This window comes from Harpia harpyja, chromosome 11 (assembly GCF_026419915.1).
Source record: "Harpia harpyja isolate bHarHar1 chromosome 11, bHarHar1 primary haplotype, whole genome shotgun sequence".
Classification (NCBI taxonomy): Eukaryota; Metazoa; Chordata; class Aves; order Accipitriformes; family Accipitridae; genus Harpia; species Harpia harpyja.
Window position 1 is genome coordinate 34691076 of NC_068950.1, and position 20646 is coordinate 34711721.

Genomic DNA, 20646 nt, shown 5'->3' on the forward strand with positions numbered 1-20646 from the left:
CACCTCCCTGATTGCAGGCTGGGCTGGGAGATGCCTTCAGGATGCCCAACAGCGCTGGAGACACAAGATGGTTCTGCCTGGGGGCATCGCCAGGCGCTGGGCACTGGGGATCTCTCTGCCCCACGGTACCTTCCCCACGGCACAGGGGACCCCGACTGCCCCGTCCCCCTGGCTGTGCAGGGCAGAGGGGCTCCATGGGGAGGGGGCAGATCCTGGCCGGGCACCGCCGGGGGCTGCAAACTGGTGAGCAGCGGGGTGGTAAAACGGTGACAAGTAATTGGTGTCCCGGCCAGTCCTTTCATGCCGACGCCGTTTTATGGGTGAGGAAATTGCTTGTGAGTCAGGAACACAGGAGACAAATTTAGGAAGTGCTCTCTGAATGTGCCGGGGTCAGGCGCCGAGGCCGAGCGCTTGAAACCTGGGTGGCCTCGGCGCTCGCCCCGCGTCCCCCCCCCGGCTCCTCAGCATGGGAAAGCAGACCTTTTATCTTATCACTGCTCTTCCGCCGCCCCGGCCTCCCCCGCGCGGCCCCCTCCCAGCACAGCCGCTCACGCCGCAGACACAATGTGCGGCGGCGGCCAGCCCTGCGCCCAAGACCCTCTGGGAGCACCCGGCACGGGGGGCTGCTCCCACCCACCCACCTGCCTGCCAGGGGGCTTGGGGTCCCCTGTATCACCCCGTGTCCCATCGCCCCACGGCACCTCGTTGGCGCAGAGCGGCCCCTCCGGCCAACAAGGCGCCGTGGGGCGATAGGATGTGGGGTCCCCCCTTGGGGACCAGCCCCGATGCAAGCTGCCGTGGCCCCAGAGACGTGGAAATGGGGAAACACTGGTGCGAAGGTGTCCATACGCTGTGGGGCAAGCGGTGCCCGTGGCTGGTCCCCATCCCCGCCGGCAAAGGCGCCGGGGCCAGCAGACCCCTGTGCCACGGTGCTGCACCCCACACCTCCTCCCTCCCCACCCTGGCCTTCCCCATGCTGCCTCGTGTGTCCCCCCGCACGCCGGGGAGCAGGTTCTCCCTTTTGTTCGTTTGCTACGGTTTTAATTGGGAGGAAAGGCCGCGGCCCCATTAAAACGCACCCAAATGCGGCCGACGGCTACCTTGAGCGCGCAGCCCCCAAGCCCGGCCGCCGCCGAGCACGCCGCATCGGGTGGTTTGGATGTATTTGGATGTATTTTTCTTGATCGCTGGCCAAGCGCTCTCTCCTGCAAAGCAGCATGTTTCTCATTTTCTGTAGGTTTAACTCCAAATTAATTTGTAAGTGATCTAGGTTTCTTGTTCCCCGAAAGATATCTAATAGTGGGGGGGAGCTCCTGCCAACCGAAACGTCTCAGCGGGGTAAAGGAAAAGCAGGAAAAAGAAACCCAGGAACTGTGACCCCTGGTGGGTATTTAACAAGGTGTCAGGGCGAGGGATTTTTGGAGCCAGCTAAGTGGATGTGACACCGGCCCCGCGGGTCGGGACGGGGTGTGGGGATGCTCCCACTGCAGCGGCTGCTGCTGCTGCTGCCGGGTCTCATCCTGATGCGGCCCTTGGGGGGAGCGGGAGCGGGGAGGGATGCTCAGCACTCCGCTGCCTGCGCTGGCGGGTGCTGTGAGCCCCAGGGTGCAAGGAAAGCGGGGGGAGGACAGGAGATGCTTGGGGATGGGGTGAGCCATCCCCAGCACGAGCTGCTGGAGATGTCCTCGCTTTGGGACCAAGGGAGCGTATCTGTGCCTGGCAAGGGCTGCTGAAGCACCAGCGCCTGCGGGGAGCCAGGGGAGGCCCCACAGGGTGGGGGTCCCCCAGGGCTGGTGGGTGGTGGGAGGGGGCCAGAGAGCCCGCCGGGTGCTCCTGCCGCATGGGAAGCGGGCACGGTTTAATTGGGCGGGCGGCCGCTCGGCGGGGCCGGCTGCTGGCAGGCGGACACAAGCTCTTTTGTCTCCGCTCTCGCTCCCGACACCGGCTGGGGCTGGCAGGGCCCGGAGTGGTTCAGCCACCGAGAGCCGAGCTCGCCACCGCGGCAAGCAGCCAAACCCACCCCGGCTCCTTGGGCTGTCACAGGCCTTCGCTGCACGCGAGGAAGCACCCAGGTGGCCGGCAAGGCTTCCTGGCGGATTAGGGGTTAGGAAACTTGTGGCAATCCCCAGCGAAGAGCCCCGCAGCCCTCCCCATGCCCCCTTCTTGCCAGGAGAGCTAGCAGGAGCTGGTGAGACCCCTGCCTCCCCGCTGGCTGGGGTTCCCCAGGGCTCCTGGGGGGCTGGCTGCATGGCCAGGGTCCTGGGGCAGCAGGGGTGTGAAAGCACCTGGGCTTTCGCTCTTCAAGGCAGGAGCTGCAAGGAGATGCCAAGGAGGGATCTGCAGCAAGAGCGGCCACCGCTTTCGGATCCTGGCTTCTCTTGCATCCCCGTCCCTCAGCTGTGCTCAGATCCCCTCTGCAGTGCGGGGTCACTGGCCACGGGGCTGTGCATCTCCCCCCTTCCCCAGCACCCTCCGGGCATGGTGGCTCTCCAACCCCTCAGCTGACATCCGTGAGAGTGGATGGTGGCAGGGTTGGTGCTGGCTGGAGAAGACGGGGCTGACCCCCACCACGTGCATCCTTCGCCTGCCCCATCTGCTGGGGGCAGCACAGAAAGGAGCCCAGGAGCCTCCTCTCCCAGACCTCCCTCGCCGCAGGGGGAACAGGGGCTACGAAGGTTGGAAAGGACATCATGGGGGGAGCAGGAGCCACCCCCAGGTGATGGGGGAGATGGCCTGGCCACCACCCAGAGGGAACCGTCCCTCCTTGCAGAGCAGCCCCAGCCCCTCGTGCGGGGGGAGCCAAGCCGGGGCCGCTGGGTGCGTCGAAGCCAGCCGCGGATCAGCAGCGACCGCGAGCAGAGCGCGGCCAAATCCCTTCTTCCCGGCATCCGGCACCAACCACCCTCTTTGCAGAAAGGCCCAAACGGGGGGAGCCGCTGCTGTTGCTCAACAACCCTGCAAGGGCCCAGGTCCCAGCTCCTTCCCGGCACCACTGGGAATGGTTGGGCGACACGGCGGAGCGCTGCCGACCCGAAGAGCGGGCACCATCACAGTGACGAGGGACCTCTCATGGACAGCACAGCCCGGCTGGGTTTGGCTCCCCAAGTCTCCCAACCCATCGCCGGGGGATTCCCGGCTTTCCTTGCCCAGGAGCACGGCTGGCTGCTTTGGGGGAATCCTGGTGCTGGGGTGAAAATCAGAGGGAAGGGGCTGCTGGACCTTTACCCACCAGCCATCTCAAATGTGTCCGTCACCGCCACCGGCACTGCCGGTCAGTCGTTCCTCAGCGTCCCTTCCAGCTCTCCCAGCGCTGGCAGGCGGCTGTGCCCCAGCCCTGGGCGCAGGTGTTTGCACCGGGGACGGAAGCCCGTGGTCCCAGGGGACGGCGGTCGTGCCTTCCCTGCCTGGGGCGACCCACATCCCGCCATGGGGTTAAACTCCCCAAGGAAAAGAGGGAGGAAGATAGGAAAAACAATCACAAGAATTTGTTTCATGCTGCCTGGATCCCTCCCCGCACGCAGCAGTGTTTTTGGACGGCCAATTTATAATCAGCAGTGTGGAATGTTGTAAATTAAATATTTTTAAACAACTTTGCTCTCTCTCTGGTTAAACATTTCAGAGATCGCTCTTTCTTGTCTGTCTCTTGCTGGGTGGTCCCTCCATTCGCCCGTACATCTTCCTCAAACACAATTAACCATTTAGATGTTGCACAAAGGAATAGCTTATGCATACAACACCAGTCGCTCGCTCGCTGCTCTGGCGCTGGGGGAGGGAGGCAAATAAGAAGGCAGCTTCTTTTATTTTCTACTAAAAACAAAAACAAGAAAATCCCTTTTTCCTTCCCAAACTATCCCATTTTTCCTTGAATTGTAAAGGCACCGATCCAAGCTCATCAGCTGTCTTGGTGCTCAGTCCAACAATCCCCTTGTGTGCCCCCTCCCCTGAAATTCAACATTAGCATTTTAAAAGCCTTAAATATACAAGTTTATTTAGACTCAAGGTCTCCCAAGCTCTTGCTTTCCATATTTATATACACACGTATTTTAACATATATAAAATGTCTGTCTATAGGGCCTGGAAGGAAGTTCTCGTCTGCCGGCCCGTCTGGGAGGCACAGGCGCGGCTGTGGACCTTGGCTCCCGGGAGATGGAGTGAAAACCGACAGGATCCAGAAATGAGCCGCCCAGCTGAGAGCGAGCGAGCCTCCGCGGGCAGGCTGCTGCAGAGGTGCTCGGGGGGTTTGCTGGGCGCTGGACCCCGGCGAGGGAACCTCCACGTCCCCAAATTAACCCTGCAGGTTGCCTGCGCTCCCTGCATTGCACGGGGGGGGGGGGGGGGCTGGGATGGGGCATGACGGGCAGCCTGTAATGCCAAGGGACCCAGCCCCAATTGCCCGCTGCAATCTTCAGTCCTTTAAAATAGGTGACCAAAGGTCACAGGAGTGGCTGCCTGTGACAGGAGGGCGGCACTGATGGCCACTGCGGTGTCGCGGGACCAGCCATACCTGGGGAGCGGGTTACACCACGCGCTGTGCAACGTGCGGTCATCACAGCGTTGCTGCCGGTGCAGGCGATTCCTCTGTGAGCCCCACCTGGGGCTTGATCCAACCCTGCCCCTAGCCTGACACTGGGGCAGGGACCAGAGCAGCCACTCACCCTCGCTGCAGATTTGGACCAGCGTGGAGGCAGCAAGGCACCTCCTGAAAACACTGATGTTCCCCAGACCTGCAGGGTTTTATAAGGAAAATTCTGGTCTCCTGGGACGAGAAGGTCCCACCAGCAAAGTCCAAAGGAAGGGCAGGGTATTGTGAAAACCAGTCTTTCGAGGCAGCCAGAGGCAGGAAAGTGTGTGCAGAAGCCAGCCAGGAAGCCAGCAGGAACAACATGGCTCTGCACGATAAACCTTGGAGACCAGAGGCAGTAAAAGACTGGTGAGTCCTCATGATCCCCAGCTCCAAGAGGTTCAGCAGAGTCCTATTGCTAGGGCTGCAGACACAGCGTCAACTTGATAGACGATGGGGGAGCCAGAGCTGCGGACCTGAGGCCATATGACCGCTTAGCCTGGCGTTCCTCTCCCCTTCCTGCCCACAAGACCAAAAAGCATCCCAAAAGCAAAACCAAAGCCTGGTGCAAAGGTTTTATGTCCCTTTGACACTGCCAGAGCAGGAAGCCCACTGTCCCCTGAACAGCTAGCTGCTCACCTCCCTCTTGCATGGCTCTGCTCCAAGACTGCCAGGAAGATGGGAGCCATCCACTTTGATTTGACTGCAGAAGGGATCAGATGAGCTGCTGCTTTCTGAAAGACCGCAACGGTCACCTACAAAAGCAAACGCGAACGGCTGAGGGAGGAGAGGTACGGCTCTGGGTATCTGTAAGCCCAACAAATGCTTTTCCCACCTCTGTGTCTTGCAAACAGGCTTGGCTGCAAACATCCTGGGAAGGACCTCGCTGCAGAGCTGCTGCAGGTGGTGCCCACCTCTCACAGGAGCCAGGGCAAGGGGGCAGAGCTTCAGGTGCCCCTGTCACGGTGTGCTGGGGTGCAGGACCCACAGGAAGAACTACGGGCCAGGTGTGCGCACACACTGCCGCTGGGCTCGGCACTCATGCCGACCTGCTGCCCTGGTCGCAGAAAAAGCCTTTTAGGAGCTGCTGGCTGGGGACCTCGCTGGGCATCACGGCAAGCCTCTGCTTTACCACGTGCAGATGCAGCACGTGATGTGCCACTGCAAGAACCTTCTCACATCAACACCAGCTGTACGTCTGCCAAGGAAGCGTTCAGGACAAGCCTGTCCAGGAAGTGCCAGCATCTACAGAGCCGGGAAGTTCAACCTTTTCAGAGAAATGTTGCCTACAAAGAACCACCTCGGTGCTAATGGCATCGTGATGGGCACGGGCTGTAATGCTCAGCTGCCTGGGTGTGACAGAGCAGCAAAGTGAGGAGACTTACTTGCTATCTGAGAGGTGACCCGTTCCTCAAAGCTGGTAAGCAGCCCGTACCAGTAACACCTTCCTGAAGGTCTGTATGATCTAGGACCAAACAGTCACATCCAAAGCTACTTGGGAACAAAACTTCATTTCCTCGGTCACCTCCCCGATTTTCTTGAAGACCGTAACGTTTATCACTTGGTTTGTTAAGTTGCCTGACTCAACCCATCATCTGCTCACCTGATGATGACAGTGGCATGGAGACCAGGTTAGATGAGGAAGGGTTAACCTCCCAGTGCCCGCCTTGGGATTCCTGAAGGCCCTATTATCCCGAATTATTTTTCATAATTACTGCCACACACGTAGACTACATCAAGAGTGAATCTTCACTTTGATAATTTGTGCTGTGAAATCTCACTTTGGGATCTACTTTTATCTCACACCAAACACCTGCAGGTCGTAAAAGGCAAAAAGGAAAAGAAAACGCCTCAAATCCCGGCCAGGTTTTCAAGTGTCAGAGAACACTAAATTAATGCTAAATTCTAACCGACACAGTAAAGAGCCCCCCACCCTCTTCTTAAATTAGCTAAACAAAAGGACTGAGACTTTAACATATAATTAAGGCACAAGGAGGTAAAGCTGTAGCTGTTAAGTAAGGGGATGTGGACTTTTCAGAAGTTAAGAAGTATCCTAAAAACGGAGAGGGAGAAGGCTTTGTGTTTAAGCAAAAGGACTGGGAGTCAAAGTCCCTGCGGACCTCTCAGCTTTGCCACAGCCTTCTGGTAAAATGCAAAGCCAGGTAATTATGCTCCGCTCTGCTTCTGTTTCTACACACCCAAAATGGATGTCTCGCTCCCTTGCCGCACACAGAGACAAGAACTCTCTTTAATTAACCTTTGTAAAGCCTCTGCGATCCTTGGATGAAAAAGGCTTCGTACCTTAGGAACATGTTTGCGCACATACGCAAGGCAGAACCTCTAGCACAAAGCCGGAGCTGAACTGCAGCGCGTTTCTTCTTTCTGCAGCTTGTGAAAGGCCTTGAAGCTCATCCTTTACCCATACTTTCCGTTCCAATCTGGTCCTTTAGAGGAGGGATTTTGTTTGTGAAACTCTGGGAATGTCTGGATTATAATCTCTCTCCTGTCAAATTAGCTAGGAAACGGTAATTTTCCTCGGGGGACACTGGTGCCCATGAAACTCACATTTAAAATTTATCGCTTCAGTTAATGAAATATCATCCCAGCCAGTTGCTGTAAGCACCTCTGGATGTCAAACTGCCAGGGGCAGATAAATGTCCCGTTGAATCCTACTAGATTCTAATAAACAGCTTTTAGGTAGGAACTTGTGTCCAATTTATAAACGTTAAAGAACAGCTTGTGTTTCAATCCCATCCAGGTGCTTTACAATCCTGGCACAACCCCTGACCACAAGGCTACGCGTTTCACATTAGCGCACTCGACTCATCTCAACGACGTAGGTGCAGTCATCCACAGATCATCTAGATGTGGGGAGGGAACTCTTGTCTGGGATTAGGAACAGCGGACTGACAAGCAAAAGAACCATCAAAATAAGGCAGAGAATATCCACTGCTTATGCCCCACTTCCCCTCCACACTCCCCCATCCCTCCAGCCCTCTCACATACTCGCTCTTGGGCAGGATTTCAAGGTAACGGACCAAACTCAGCCCTGATGGAAATGGGTGCCAAACTCCTCAACTGCATTACAGAAGAGAAGCAGCGCAGTTTAAACGCTTCTGTGCTATGGGGCAGCATCCTGAGAGAGAAAGAGAGAGAGAGAGAGAGAGAGAGAAGGAGGAGGCTGGTGAAGCTGCCGGGCTGCAAAGAGCAGCCCGCATTACCACTGTGTTTCACTGCCCGCCTGCTGCGTTGATGAGATGCACAAGCAGCATCCCCTGAGCAGTTTCTCCCAGGCTCAGGGACGGTGGTGCAGGACTGCAGCGATGTGGTTTACATTGCAGAGAGGGCAGCTAAGTCATTCTTTGGAGTGGGCACAGTCTGTGTGGTCCCCGCTCTCCCTTCTGCTGGAAAAGTACAGTGCGTTCACCGGGCACACAGGAACCGATATTACCCTGCACAAACCCGCGTGCATCCCAATGAGGGGGGAGGGGCTGACGGACACACCACTCTGTAAATACTTCTTTATTAAGACATAAATATAAAGCTGAACGGGAAAGGAGCAATGACAGCATAAACCGTGCCAGTACTGATCTGTACGGATGATCTTACGATGCTTGAACATCTGGTTCTGCTGCTGGCTTCCATAAAATCATCTTTAAAACCTACTCGGGTTATATCTCCATCAGCTGTTCGGTGCCCACAATGACTTCATTAACATGTTTGGCTGAAAAGAGAGAGGGAGGAAAAGAAGAGGAATTGAGTTTTGCAGCAGTGCTTCAGACCTTGCATTTTTCAAATCTGCAACTTTAAAACAAATGAGAAAAGCAGATTCTGGGGAACTCGAACACGGATTTGCTGCCTTTCTTTGGACTCCAGCGTCTCTCCGACAGCATCCCACACACACAGCAAAAGCCTAAACAACTGACTAAACATCAGGAGGTTTCTCTAATGAGAGTTTTCACATGTATGTGTCACTACTAAACAAGAGAGGCCTGATGGAAGTCACAGCTGCTACTGACAGGTGTACACCTAGGTCGAGGCAAAGAACCATCAGCATCCAACATGGAGATCTGACATAAAATTAAAGATCGGTAATCCACCCTGGTCCTCCTAAAGAGCCCTGTGTGCCCTCAAACTGCACGGAGGTTGGGGAGGAGAGGGGCTGCTCAGCACTTGGGGGCCATCACAGAGGCAGCGTGAGATCCTCTCAGCAATCCCTACTCAACCCTGGCAGCTTAAAAAGAAGGGCTTTTTTTTTTTTTTTTTTAATTTAAACCTGACTTCTCCCTTCTGGATTGAGCTCTGGATGGAGCCTCTCCAAAAGTATCCACATGAAGCAAGGTCTCTGAGCAGAGTTATCATCTCTGAGGATAACAGTGGACAGCCCTCCCCAGACTCCTGTGGAGCTAATTTGTTGGAGGTGCAATTTCTACGAGGTCACTCCTTTGCCTGTTTCCAGGAGCTCTGCACAGCTCCAGTGGACACATTAACGTGCCAGTCCCTGCCCCAGCACTGTTAAGGCACTGTACTGAAGGAGCCTTCCCTTTAAAATGCAAAAGCAGCTTGTCAGGGAAGGACTGCAAAAATGTGATCTAAAGCCAAAATAATAAAAACACACAACTGAAAGCCCAGTGCCTAAAAACCCCAAGCATGTGGCCTCAGAGTGTGACACAAAGCCGGTGTGCTCAAAGTGGGTGTCCTCAGGGTACCGTAGGGGGAGGCAGTGAATTTAAATTGCTCTCTGGGAGCTGGACACCTATTCAGGTGGAGCTCAGGTGGTTTGACCCATGCCCCTAGGCTCTCCATCTCCCCTTCTGCACACTAGGAATAACAATTGACTCTGGAGCCTGGGATAAAGCATCAAGGCCTGCGAGGTGCTGCGATCCACTGATGGAGGCTGTTGTCTCCCACACCTTACACAGCAGCGGGGGTGGATAGCCAAGGATGATGGAAATAATGAGTTGTGTTTTATTTACCCACCTAAAACTCCTCCCCTCAGGGGAGTGGATTTTGCAAGACTGCTGCAAAACAACAAACATGCCACCTTTGGCTAAATGAAGAAATTCCTGGCAATCCCCAAACTGGCCGGGCCAACACGATGCTTCTCTTCGTTTAAAATTCAAGACATTACCTTTGCACCATGCAAACCATTGCTCCAGAAAACATTTGATCAAAACCTGCTCTATAAACTTCAAGGAGTTTTGGACTGTGGCAAGATAATTTCCTACTACAAGCCTGACCCCACAATCATATGGATCCTGCTGTCTCCTCAGCCTGGGGGACAGAGTTGGGTTAGCCACGCAACTGCCTTTCAGAGACCCTTCATGAAGGCAAAAATAGGAGATCAAGGAACTGCTTCTCACCTTCAGCATCAGATCAAGTCATTTAGTTCATTGCTTAGGGTATTTAGTGACAACTGATAATTAATCCTGGAGCCTCATGCTAACATCTTGGAGCTAGAAGCTGGAACGCGGAGCCCGACCTCCAGCACTTTGGGCAGGACGAGCAGAGGTGGATGCAGTGCTCAGGAAAATGAGGGACTGACTGTTACAAGTGCCAGGTGCAAGTGTGATGTAGGTAGCACCACACAACCTCTCCAGCACAGTTCTGCCAATAGCCCCAAGTCCAGCCCTCAGCGCCTCTCTCCTCCCGTCCTGGACCCCACACAGCTTTGCCAAGGTACCTCAAATCCAACCTGCAGCACTTCTTGCTATAACATTCCTCACCCCCAACAACTTTCCCAATATATCTCAAACAGGCCCTGTAGCAACTCCTGTGACTCCATTCCTGAACCTCCTCCAAGCAGACTACCTATCATGTTGATTTCTATGATGTGAATAAGACCCTGGCTACCATCCAGTGAGAGTAATTACGTTATGCCTCTGCAGATTAAACATGCCTTCATCTAGGCTTATAAAGAGCCATGTCAATTTATGGTTCTATATATAGGTTATCTGTAGCAATACTTTTTAATAAGGAACTTCATGCTTCGTTTCAGACAGCATCCTGCACTGTCCTAAACGTGCAGAGCTGGGATGGGTCCTGTCACATACTTTGTTGCAGAGGTGGTACCAACTATTTGTATTTTGCACTGACATGCTTGTAGCTGCCTTATGCTATCTTGCATTTTACACCTGATGAGTTCAAAATGCTTTTCAGGAGTGGGCAAATAAGAGCATTCCCATTTCACAGATGGGGAAACTGAGGCAGCAGTGAGTTTAGAGAGTTTAAGTAGCCAAAGCCACACGGGATATCAGTGCACGCATTCCCTCATCTCCCATCCCTCTGTTTCATCTCCTCCTTGATTGGTGTGGCCCAGATTCCCTGAAGCCTGCCCAGTATGTCACTGCTACCTCAGAGACTCACATGAAATCACCAAACTCATTTCTCCTTGTACAGGCTAAAAGAAAACACATGAATGTGCCTGCCTCAAATCCGCAAGAAAGTTTTTAAGCGATAAAGGGAATGGTTTTGCTAGAAACAAAGCCCGATTCCACACCCCGAGGGGATGCGATAGGCAGATAAGGATTCACCCTGCTTCCCTCTTCCCTTCCCAAAGCCCTCCTTGCAGAGGGAAGGGAATTCAGACTCCACTGTGTGTGCCAGAGAGCAGAGCTGTGGATAGCGTTTCATTATCAGCCACGGCTGCCAGTTGCCAGTGGCTCTGGCTGGTACCAGCAAGCTCAGTTCATGCAGAAACTCTGCCTGAAACTCTGGGGGAGGAGGGGGAAGTACCTCACATGCTTAGCTGTTCAGCTCCCTTCTCCTTCCCCAGCTCCCCATTAGGGATTTCTTACCAGGCTGCCTTTTATCTGACACTGGCAGGGTTACAGATGCATTCAGCCCACAGAGAATGAAGAGGGATTAGAGAAAGGACTTTCAGAAAGCCTTAGAGTTGGACTCTGCAACCTTAAATCATGTTCAACTAGATCTTCTCAGATTGGGAGCATCTGGTGCTAAGGAAATCCAGAGCTGATCAACACATTCAACCTCCTGATTAGCACTTTGCTTCAACTTGCTGACGCAGCCCAGCCCGAAGTCAGCCTGGGTGCTTGAACCGAGCGTCCACGGAGATTTTACCAAGTGTAAATCAAAAACCTGTCACTCGTTATATATGCGTTCCTGCTTTGGAAGACATTTGTTTACACATACTGCACACTAGCCCCTTAAAAACATACGCACAAGGCAAGGAGAGCTAGAGAGCTGGGGAGCTGGGCAGCTTTTGGTGCTTGGCTAAAAACAAATTGTAATGCAAATAAACAGAGGGGCGGAAATGACTGTGCAGCCCAGCACAAACCCCACCAGCAGGCCGGGGACCCAGCGCTCCCCAGCCTTCCTGGCAGGTTCTGCCAAGCTGCTCACTGCTCACAGAAAGGGGATGCCGGAGCATTCCTTTAAAAGCCATGTGAAAGCATCTCCTTGTTGTTTGCTCAATTAGCCCCAGACAGATTGCTGCTGCTGCTGCTGGTGGCAACGCTGGGTTGTAAAGGAGGAGGGGAAGGAGGGGAAAGGGAGAAAAAAAAAAAAAAGCGAGAGGAAAAAAAAGGGTTAGGGCCTAGGCCCAGGACCACCACGAAGTTCCAGCCCTCAGGGGCTCCAGAAAACGTTCAGTTTACTCACTCAATTACATACACTGTTTTATAAACCCTTTAAAATAAAATAGAAAACAGTCCCTGGCACAGAATTACTGCTCTATTATACAGCAGTGATGAAAGCCACTGCTGTGTATTTGCTCTCTTTAAAGCAAGAGATAGTTTAACTTAAAAAACTAGGCGGGGGGGAGGGGTGGCTGCACAAACGCATGCACGAAAACACGCTGTGGGTGGTTCCTACCACATTCACCCAGGACAGAAAGGATCAGAGAGTGGGAGAGAAGAGCAACTTGTCTCTGCAGTGATGGTTGGCCCTGGAAAAGCAGCCAGGCTGGGGGGGGGGGAGAGGAACTAAAGGGGCTTAAGGGGATGGGAAGCAGCTGAAGCTTGACTTTGGGAGGCTGGAGGGTGTTTTAAATTACATGTAGGGATAAAGAAGGGAAGCAGGTGATGGGGGCTGATTTGTTTGTGTTTACAGAGCAGCGGGGCTTTCCAGTCAAGGCCTGCTCTCTCCCCAGCCACCCTTTACTTAGGCGATCACTGGAGATCAGGGGTGACCACGCTGTGGCCCCCAAGGCCAGGAATGTCTCGCAGATTCCTCCCAAGTGCCACGTCAGCCCCGCTATGCAGCCGTCAGCTGAGCCCGTGGGTCCCCGGAGCGATGCTCCCCAGGAGCTGGGTGCCCCAGCTGCTCCCAGGGGTGGGATGTGCAACTCACCCCAGGGGCACTGGGAATGGGGCCGGCGGTAGCTTCAGGCAGATCAGCTCCGGCCCACAGCTGGGGTCTCCAGCCCACCGAACGGGCGGGCAGTATAGATCTCACTCCTGCCTCACACCCGTTCCCAGCAACCACCAGTGCACAGTGCCGGTGCTCACCCGGTTCAGCTGAGGCTTTTCTCGTAGTTCAACCAGTATTGGCCCCTTTGCCCTCAAACCCATCTGGGGAATAGACATGTCTTCGAAGAATAAAGGTAAAGGCAACACCGAACTCAGTGCCTGAAGAGAGATGAATTTACTGTGGCTTGAAGCAGATGGCTCGGGGGAGTGAAGGAACTGGAAAGAGGTGTATAGGAAAGTCATCAGTCAGGGTCTTGGGAGAAAGGTTAGTCAAGGGAAAAGGAGACCAAGAACTGGGGATGTGCATAAGATAGCAAGTTCCTTGGTGAGGGTGACACACATTTGGAGTCCTAGTACTGGGGCAGAGTCCTAGCAAAGTGTTTAAGAAAGGGACTGGATTGTACAGATCGATGTGCTCCCATGGGGTATCGCCACCTCACAGCAAATGCAAGCAGGGATCTCAGACACATCAGTCTGAAAGACTCTGTCCACACTTCCTGCTAAGATGGCAGAGATGCCATAGTTGCCTGGACACTGTTGCCTGCTGCACTGGATGCAAGTAGACGTTCCTTTCGTTTCTCAGCATCCATTGAGGTGTTCTTCCTGGCTCTTTCATGTGGCTGAGCTCTAGCAGAGCACAAGTGGTTATTTTCTCTGCGTGGAGCATGTAAAAATATTTCCACAAGGTTACGAACTGCTGCCTTATGGGTAGACTTCACAATCAACATGCTGTGAATGTGGCAGCTCATTGAACCCACTCACTGAGGAAGCCTGAACTTCCCTGGCTGGGGATGACAGTATGCGCGAGTGTGACAGTCCCCAGTGGCAGAGGGGAGGACGAAGCATCACTGGATGGATATTCTAGGGAAGTTTTATGCCACTGCTAAGGCCAGAACTCATAAACCATTTTTATACAACTTGGAAAAGAGGCTTATTAGGATCAGTTAGAAATGTAGTCACTGCATAGTCACTGAAACAAAAATGACAACTATTTAAGACATGCCTGTTTTACCTGAGAACTAATATCTTTGTCAGGGACACTCAGTAGTTAAACTACTTCAGGGAACGAATCATGTGGACCTCTCCGTTTTGCTGTGAATTTGCACCATTCCTTCATCATCTCCAGCTCATCTTGCACCCCAGTGCACAATATACATGTGTTCACTGTTTAGTCTGTGTCTGTTCTTTGTGAGCTTTCGTAACTCCCATCTGCACTGCAGCATGCTTTCTGATCCCGACCTTGTGTCGTGCTAAGTGTTTTCAGTTCCTGAAGGCTTCACCAGGAGGTACTCAGCATTTTGCAAGAGCAGATGCTCGCCCCTACTTGAATGCAGCAAGAGCATTAGAAAGTCCCTCAGTTCCTTCCTGTCCCTATCCTGCTAAATCTTGGCTGGGGCAAAGCATCCTCACAAGCAGTCACCCATTCATATGTGGAGGTTTCATAAACTGTACCTGCCTTCAGAGGATGACTTTAGAGAAAAATGTGCTCTTTGGCCCTCATTAAAATAAAACAATCTTACTCTGTTTCATTGAGAAGTCCTAGCACTCCAAGCTTGGAACAGGACTTGGAAAATGATTGGAAATGGGAGCCAGTCCTTACTGGATATGTGCCTTTTTCTGTTCTTGTGAGAAACCACACAGTTTTGGCTATGTGATAAGCCTCTGGAAAAAAAAAATCTGTTTGCACATGTTCTCAGGAGGGCAGCTAAAAGCTCCAGAGAATCTGTCTGCAGTAAGCATTCTCAACCATGGAAGCGCAGGAAGAAGGCAGGGCTTCCTCCATGCTTGTATCCCTGCTCTATGGACCAATGCAGCACTCCACACAGAACTGTTTCCCTCCTGTGCCCAGAATGATCCTGCCTGGGCATGACGGCAGTACGGAAGGGGATGCAGTCTGACTCAAAGCAGTCAGGTAGCAAGTGCCAGATGGGAAATGGAGCATGGGACTGTTAGGCAAGGGGACTGGAAATAGCAGCTATGGTCACACCAGAGAAGGAGTCAGGTGGGTGTCTGGGAATAACCAAGTAAGAGAGAAAAACAAGAATCTCCATGAGAGAAAGACTAGAGGAAAAACCAAAGAGAAGGCTAGGAATGGTATGAGTCTGGTCCTGGGACAAAGCCATAGCGGCGAGCTGTGAAGCAGGAGTCAGGATCAGGTAGGACATAGGTGATGTAGTTGGGGCCCAATGGCTGATGCTGGGGGCAGGTGCAGTAAAGCCTATAGTAACTACAGCCTTCTGCTCCCAGCACCAGGAGTGGATCTCAGGGCTGCTGACACCCATGGGCATCCGTGAAACCTCCTGGCAAAGAGTTTCTCTTGTGCCATTGCAGATCCAGCTCCCCTTAAGGAAGATGACCCACTGCTATCAGTTCCCATCAGCTGAAGCAGCAGAAAGCTGTACAATGGAGTTCAAGTTTCTGACACTGCTAATGATCCATGCAAGGGCCAGCATCATCCCATATAGTAAAACTCTTTTTTTTTCAGTGGACTGAACCTTCCCTCCCAACATTTACAAAGGAAATGCTAAGGCTAAAATGTCAAGTCTGTAATAGCTAGGAAATGCCACACGTAACATGCAACTTCAGCACTTAAGCTGGCCGGTCCAAATGAATGGGCACATGATTGGAATCTCCCTGTCTCTCAGATCTCTGTGGAACAGGAGGAAAAACCAACCATGTTCATACTGAAGGAGGCAAAAATGAGGTTGTTAACAGTTGTGAAGCATTAAGATGACAAACGTTGCAGAAAAGCCATAGGAAGGAAGGATCTTGTCTCTTCCATAGTGTACAGTAATTAAGGTTTCAGACACAAACTGAAAAAAGATAGGAAAATGAGGAATATGGAAAACCCCCGCATTCAGCTAGCAGTGCTCATTCTGGGTGCTGACCATGTCAGGGCACCAAGGAAAATAAAAATATAAGGTGGCATAAAAACTGCACAGGAACAAGCACAGTGAAGTTTTAGTCTACAGTCTGATCATGGAGGTACTGCTACTACTAAGTATGTACCAGGATACCAAGCTAAGATTACATCAGCATCCCGACGTAATGCTCTTTTTGGGTGTGCAATGATTCAAGCTGTCCCCAAACAACGTTAATTCCCAATGCACATAAAACATACCTGCCCCAACGACAACAGAGATGAAGGCGAGGGATAAGGTGGTGAGTTTTATCTCAATTTTGCTAGTTCTGTCCTATGTGTGTGTCTTTACCATCTCTGTTCTTGGTGCTGCTTTGAAGAAAGGTTAGGCTGCTTTACTGTGTATGCCTCTTCCTGGCTAACCTATACCAGATGTATAATGTACTCCCTGCTGAATCTGGCCTAGAGACTCCTTTGGGAGTAGTCACTGACTCTGGGGCTCATCTGACTCCTTGACTGGCCCATCACCAGCACTCCCTCTCTCTAGTCCTGCTTCAATAACTGCATGCTGCTTTTGAGCTCCTCTTTAAAAATAGGTTCATCAAAAAGGCTGGAGCATGATCCTAATAACTGTCTTCAAAACAGTGATTGAATGCTCTGTGCAATTAAGTTCTTTCAGAACTGCTGCCTGCCATTTCCTATCCCTTTAATAATTACCTCCTTTTTCTTAGGTACCAACATGTTTTTCAAACTGCTACCTGTGTGAGGTAGCTTTCACAAAGCCCATCTGTTAATTCTCTGCTAGCAAATTCCTTAAATTAAAGTATCAAAGAGGAAGGGAAGTGGATGCTTCCTAAGCATGGTAATAAAAGCAGTAGGAAGAGAACAGTATGGCTCTCAGGAGGCATGGCTTGCAAATTCAGAAGTTTAATAAAACTCCATACCTTGACATTAACAGAGGCACTTAAAAGTACCATCTCTGGCCAGTGCTGTGATAAGGCTGAAGTCAACGCAGGACTGGGACATCACTGCTGACAGTTACCTGCCCCCCTCCTGTGTCCCTAACTTTCTTTTCAGTTTGAAAGTACTAGGCTGCATCTGATCTACCCCAGTAACCAGTGTTGGAGTGTTCCCTCTATTTAGGTGTCCAGAGCTTTGCCAAGCCCATTATTAAGTGATGAGGTCTCCCACCATGTCCCCAGGGAGATTATCCCACAGCCTACCAGACCACATCGTTAGGAAAACGTTCCAGATAGCCAACCTAAATTGTGTTTAATTCAATCCCATTACTCCCAGCTGTACCATTTGGACCACCCTAAATATGCCCATATTATTCCACAGAAGGAAAAGGATGAGAGCTGGTTTGAGTTACGTTTGTCTATCATTTGTGGTAGCTGTTCTCCTGCCATCCTCCTTGCATGAGACTGGAGTTCATTTTATGAAAGGAGGTCAGTGCACCACTGGCTCAAAGAGCTCTTGTACCCTGAGCCGCCTGGGCAGTGTGGCCAGGACTCATCTAGCAGAGCAGGGAGCACACAGCCAGTTATGCAGCGAAGTCAACTGTGGGATTTGCTTGGGGCTGTGTAGGATGATTCAGGGATATTTCTACCTTTGATGAATCCTGGCTGATGCTTTGGAATAAGGGACTGCTGTATTTTTGGTTTTTTTTAATGTTTCTGGGAAGGTGTATGCAGCTTTGCTGAGGAGGTTTCTAGCATGTAACTCCCAGACTAGGGTCAAGAGCCAGCTGCTACCACTTACGTCTGCTGAAGTGTGATCAGCTTGCAACAAAAGGTGGCTTCAACCCAAGAGAACTAGTTTTTTTCTAACCTGGCCATGGAGGCTTGAGTCTGAAGAAGGAAAAGTTACCAAACAGAACAACACAGCCAAAGCGTTGATGAAAGGGGGAATATGGAAACAGACTTACAGGGCCACACCAAAAGCTTGGCACAAGATACAGGAAGTCTTGGGCAGGGGAAAGGAAGTCATGGCATGCTTTCACAGCAAAAAAGAGAGGGGCCAGTTTACTACGGGACCAGCCAAGGTCAGAAGAGACATGCTGGGCTGGAAAGACTCCACAGTTCAGGAAATAAGTCATGAACTTCGCAGACAGATCCCAGACCACCGAGGAGAACCTGACCCCCAGCCTAAAGAAATTCCAGAATGGTTAGGAAACTGAGGCAGGGAAATGAACTGAGGCTTTATTATTTTTTCTTGCTCAGCATAATGGTGTATTCATAATCTACCTGAATGTGTCTTTGCTAACGTCAATCATACGTTTCTGAACAGTTTAACTAGAAGGCCCACAGACTCATTAAGAAGTGGGTTTAAGCTTTGGAGAGGTGAGCAGTAGACTCTACAAGAATAGGCAAATGAACCACGGGTTACAGCTCCATTACTCTCCCTGCAAATACACCTACAGACCCTGAGAAATATTCAGACAAGGATGACAAGGACAATCAAGCAGAAAGAACGGTTTCCATACTAAAATCAACCAGACTAGGATCTGAACCCTGGAAGAGACTACTGAAGCAGATGTCAGCGAGGTCAAAGGGTGATATTTCTGTTTGATGTAATCTACTAAAGAAATCAAACATATTCCTAGTTCCTAAAATATTAGCTAAATCTACACCCCGCCTCCTCATAGTTCATGCTGCAGGTTAACAACCAAACGTGACTTGATTCAGTTCTCCTAGTGATTCATGCAGATGTGTAGATGTGGCACTTAGGGACATGGTTTAGTGGTGGACTTGGCAGTGCTAGGTTAACAGTTGGACTCAATGATCTTAAAGGTCTTTTCCAACCTAAATGATTCTATGATTCTATGCTTAGGGGAGGACATCATGAATAGCGCAGATCTTCAGTGTTAGGGGGGCAATGAACCCTGCAAGGGCCACTGATTCAGACTGATGTGACGGGCAAAGCCATGAGTAGGCACAGACTCTGGCATACAGGGACCAAGTGCATAGTGCACAGAACACTCACTGGGTGTTTCCTGCAGTATCGGAGACTTGCAACTGCAAGATCAATACTTTGTTTTCATGAGTCTTTTTTACTTTTAGTTTCAATTTAAAGGAAAATTTGTCATATGCATAGCTGACAATAGGTTATGCTATACTATGTTAAGTGCAAATCCTGCTCTGTATCAGGACACTTACAACTGGGAATCCACCCATAAAGACAAAGCCAGCAAACAAATCCTGATCTGACTAAATAACTTCACATGGAGCCTGCAAAGGAACTCACTTTTGTCCTCGGTCCACACCCTAGAGCAGGGATCTGCCAAACCCCAACTATAAATATTCATTAAAAAGCCCTCCGCTTGGGATGCAGTCACTGAGACAGCCATTTCCTGCCCATTATCTCTTAGGGCAGGAAATCAACAGTTCCACTCAGGCGGTTACCACCGAGCCCTCGCCACGCACACTTCCACTGGATGGCTTAACTTTGCCCAAATGAGGGCCATGTAGTTGTAACCTCTCTGAAGCCCAAAAATAGCATTTCATAGCAGTAAAGCAGATCTGAACGTAGCTGCCCTTGTATTTAGTACCGAGCACAGCAGCTCCTAGTACGATAATCCACCTCGAGCTTTTGCTTGGAGCAAGGTGAATGGGAGCACGCTGGCACCGTGGGTTGGTAGCATCTACAAAGAGAAGGATGTCTGCATGATCAATAATTTGACTTCATCACCCCTGACACTGACAAAGATTACTAGTCAAAATAACGGCTCCTTCTGCTGAGGACAACTTCAGGCTGACCTAATTGTGGTCTCTGGGAAAAGACTGTCTCAGCACCCAATCTTGTTCTTTATAACAACAACAACAGAGCTTTTCTGCCAACTTCAGAGGAGCAAGTCCCTGAACTATTCTTATGCCAAGAAGCTGTACTTTCCATGAAAAACAAATCCTAGTATTATAGGACACCACACTGTAGAACTACCACGGTTTACTGGCACTTCATGAAGAAGCAGGAGTAAAATCTTGAGGAAGAAATTCTGAAAATTATTACGAATGCACTGTAAATACAGCTCCTCTACTTACCTTTGGTTTCCAGCGTCTGATCGCTTCCAATCAAACAGTCTTTGATGTCTGCACCCTTCTCTATCACGGCGTTATGACAAATAACACTGCCCTGAAGACAGCACCTACAACATAAACACAAAGTAAAGCAAGAAAATAATTTAAAATGACAGATACAAAACAAAGGTATCCACCAGAATATCTAATGAGCCTGTTCTGCTCTTTTCTCAAAAACTCCACTATTTTTCTCCCGATCCTCACACCCTGTTGCTGGAAAAACTGAAATGCCAGCTGTCAGAATGGGTTTGCAAAAAAGGGTTTCCAGTTTTACCTTCTGTTAGAACAGCTTTCCTCCACGTTTCCTTAACAGAATAAATACTGCCAGAGGATTTCATAGACAGGACACTGGCCTGGGACTTGGGACCTGGATCAAGTCTTGTATTTTCCACAGACAGTCTGGGTAACTGCAGGGGTGGCTTCTCTGCTCAGCTCCCCAGTTAAAAAGAGGAGCAACAGCCCAGTCCTTCCCTGTGAATTTTGCTGAGAAGTTTCATACATTCTGGCTTGCCAGGCACTAAGAAAGGGTGGCAAGAAGAGGCAGATCGATACCTCAGCTGGTTGGCTTTGTTCATGTTACGTTCAAGCACCCAAACAAGATTACTCTGCAGTACTAAACCAATGAAACCCACACTGGACCTGCTCTGCCTGCCTTGGGTAACTTCACACTCATGTAGCCTTTGACATCACGAAGTCCGAAATGCTACATAGGATGGAACT

The 20646-nt window shown here is 51.0% G+C and overlaps 1 protein-coding gene and 1 long non-coding RNA gene across 2 annotated transcripts in view; both read right to left on the minus strand.

Moving 5' to 3' along the window:
• Window positions 1–3484: 3484 nt before the first annotated feature.
• Window positions 3485–7720, minus strand: LOC128147776 (uncharacterized). Its single transcript, XR_008237105.1, has 2 exons — window positions 6863–7720; window positions 3485–6374 (listed from the first exon to the last, which is right to left on the minus strand). It is a non-coding gene; the product is annotated as an uncharacterized LOC128147776 (long non-coding RNA).
• Window positions 7721–8068: 348 nt separating this feature from the next.
• Window positions 8069–20646, minus strand: part of EIF2B3 (eukaryotic translation initiation factor 2B subunit gamma) — a 104898-nt gene continuing 92320 nt past the window's right edge. The window contains exons 11-12 of the mRNA XM_052800768.1: window positions 19891–19994; window positions 8069–8285 (exon numbers count right to left, since the gene is read on the minus strand). Of these exons, the coding sequence (XP_052656728.1) occupies window positions 8233–8285; window positions 19891–19994 (157 nt within the window). The 3' untranslated portion in view covers window positions 8069–8232. The remainder of the gene's footprint in view (window positions 8286–19890; window positions 19995–20646) is intronic.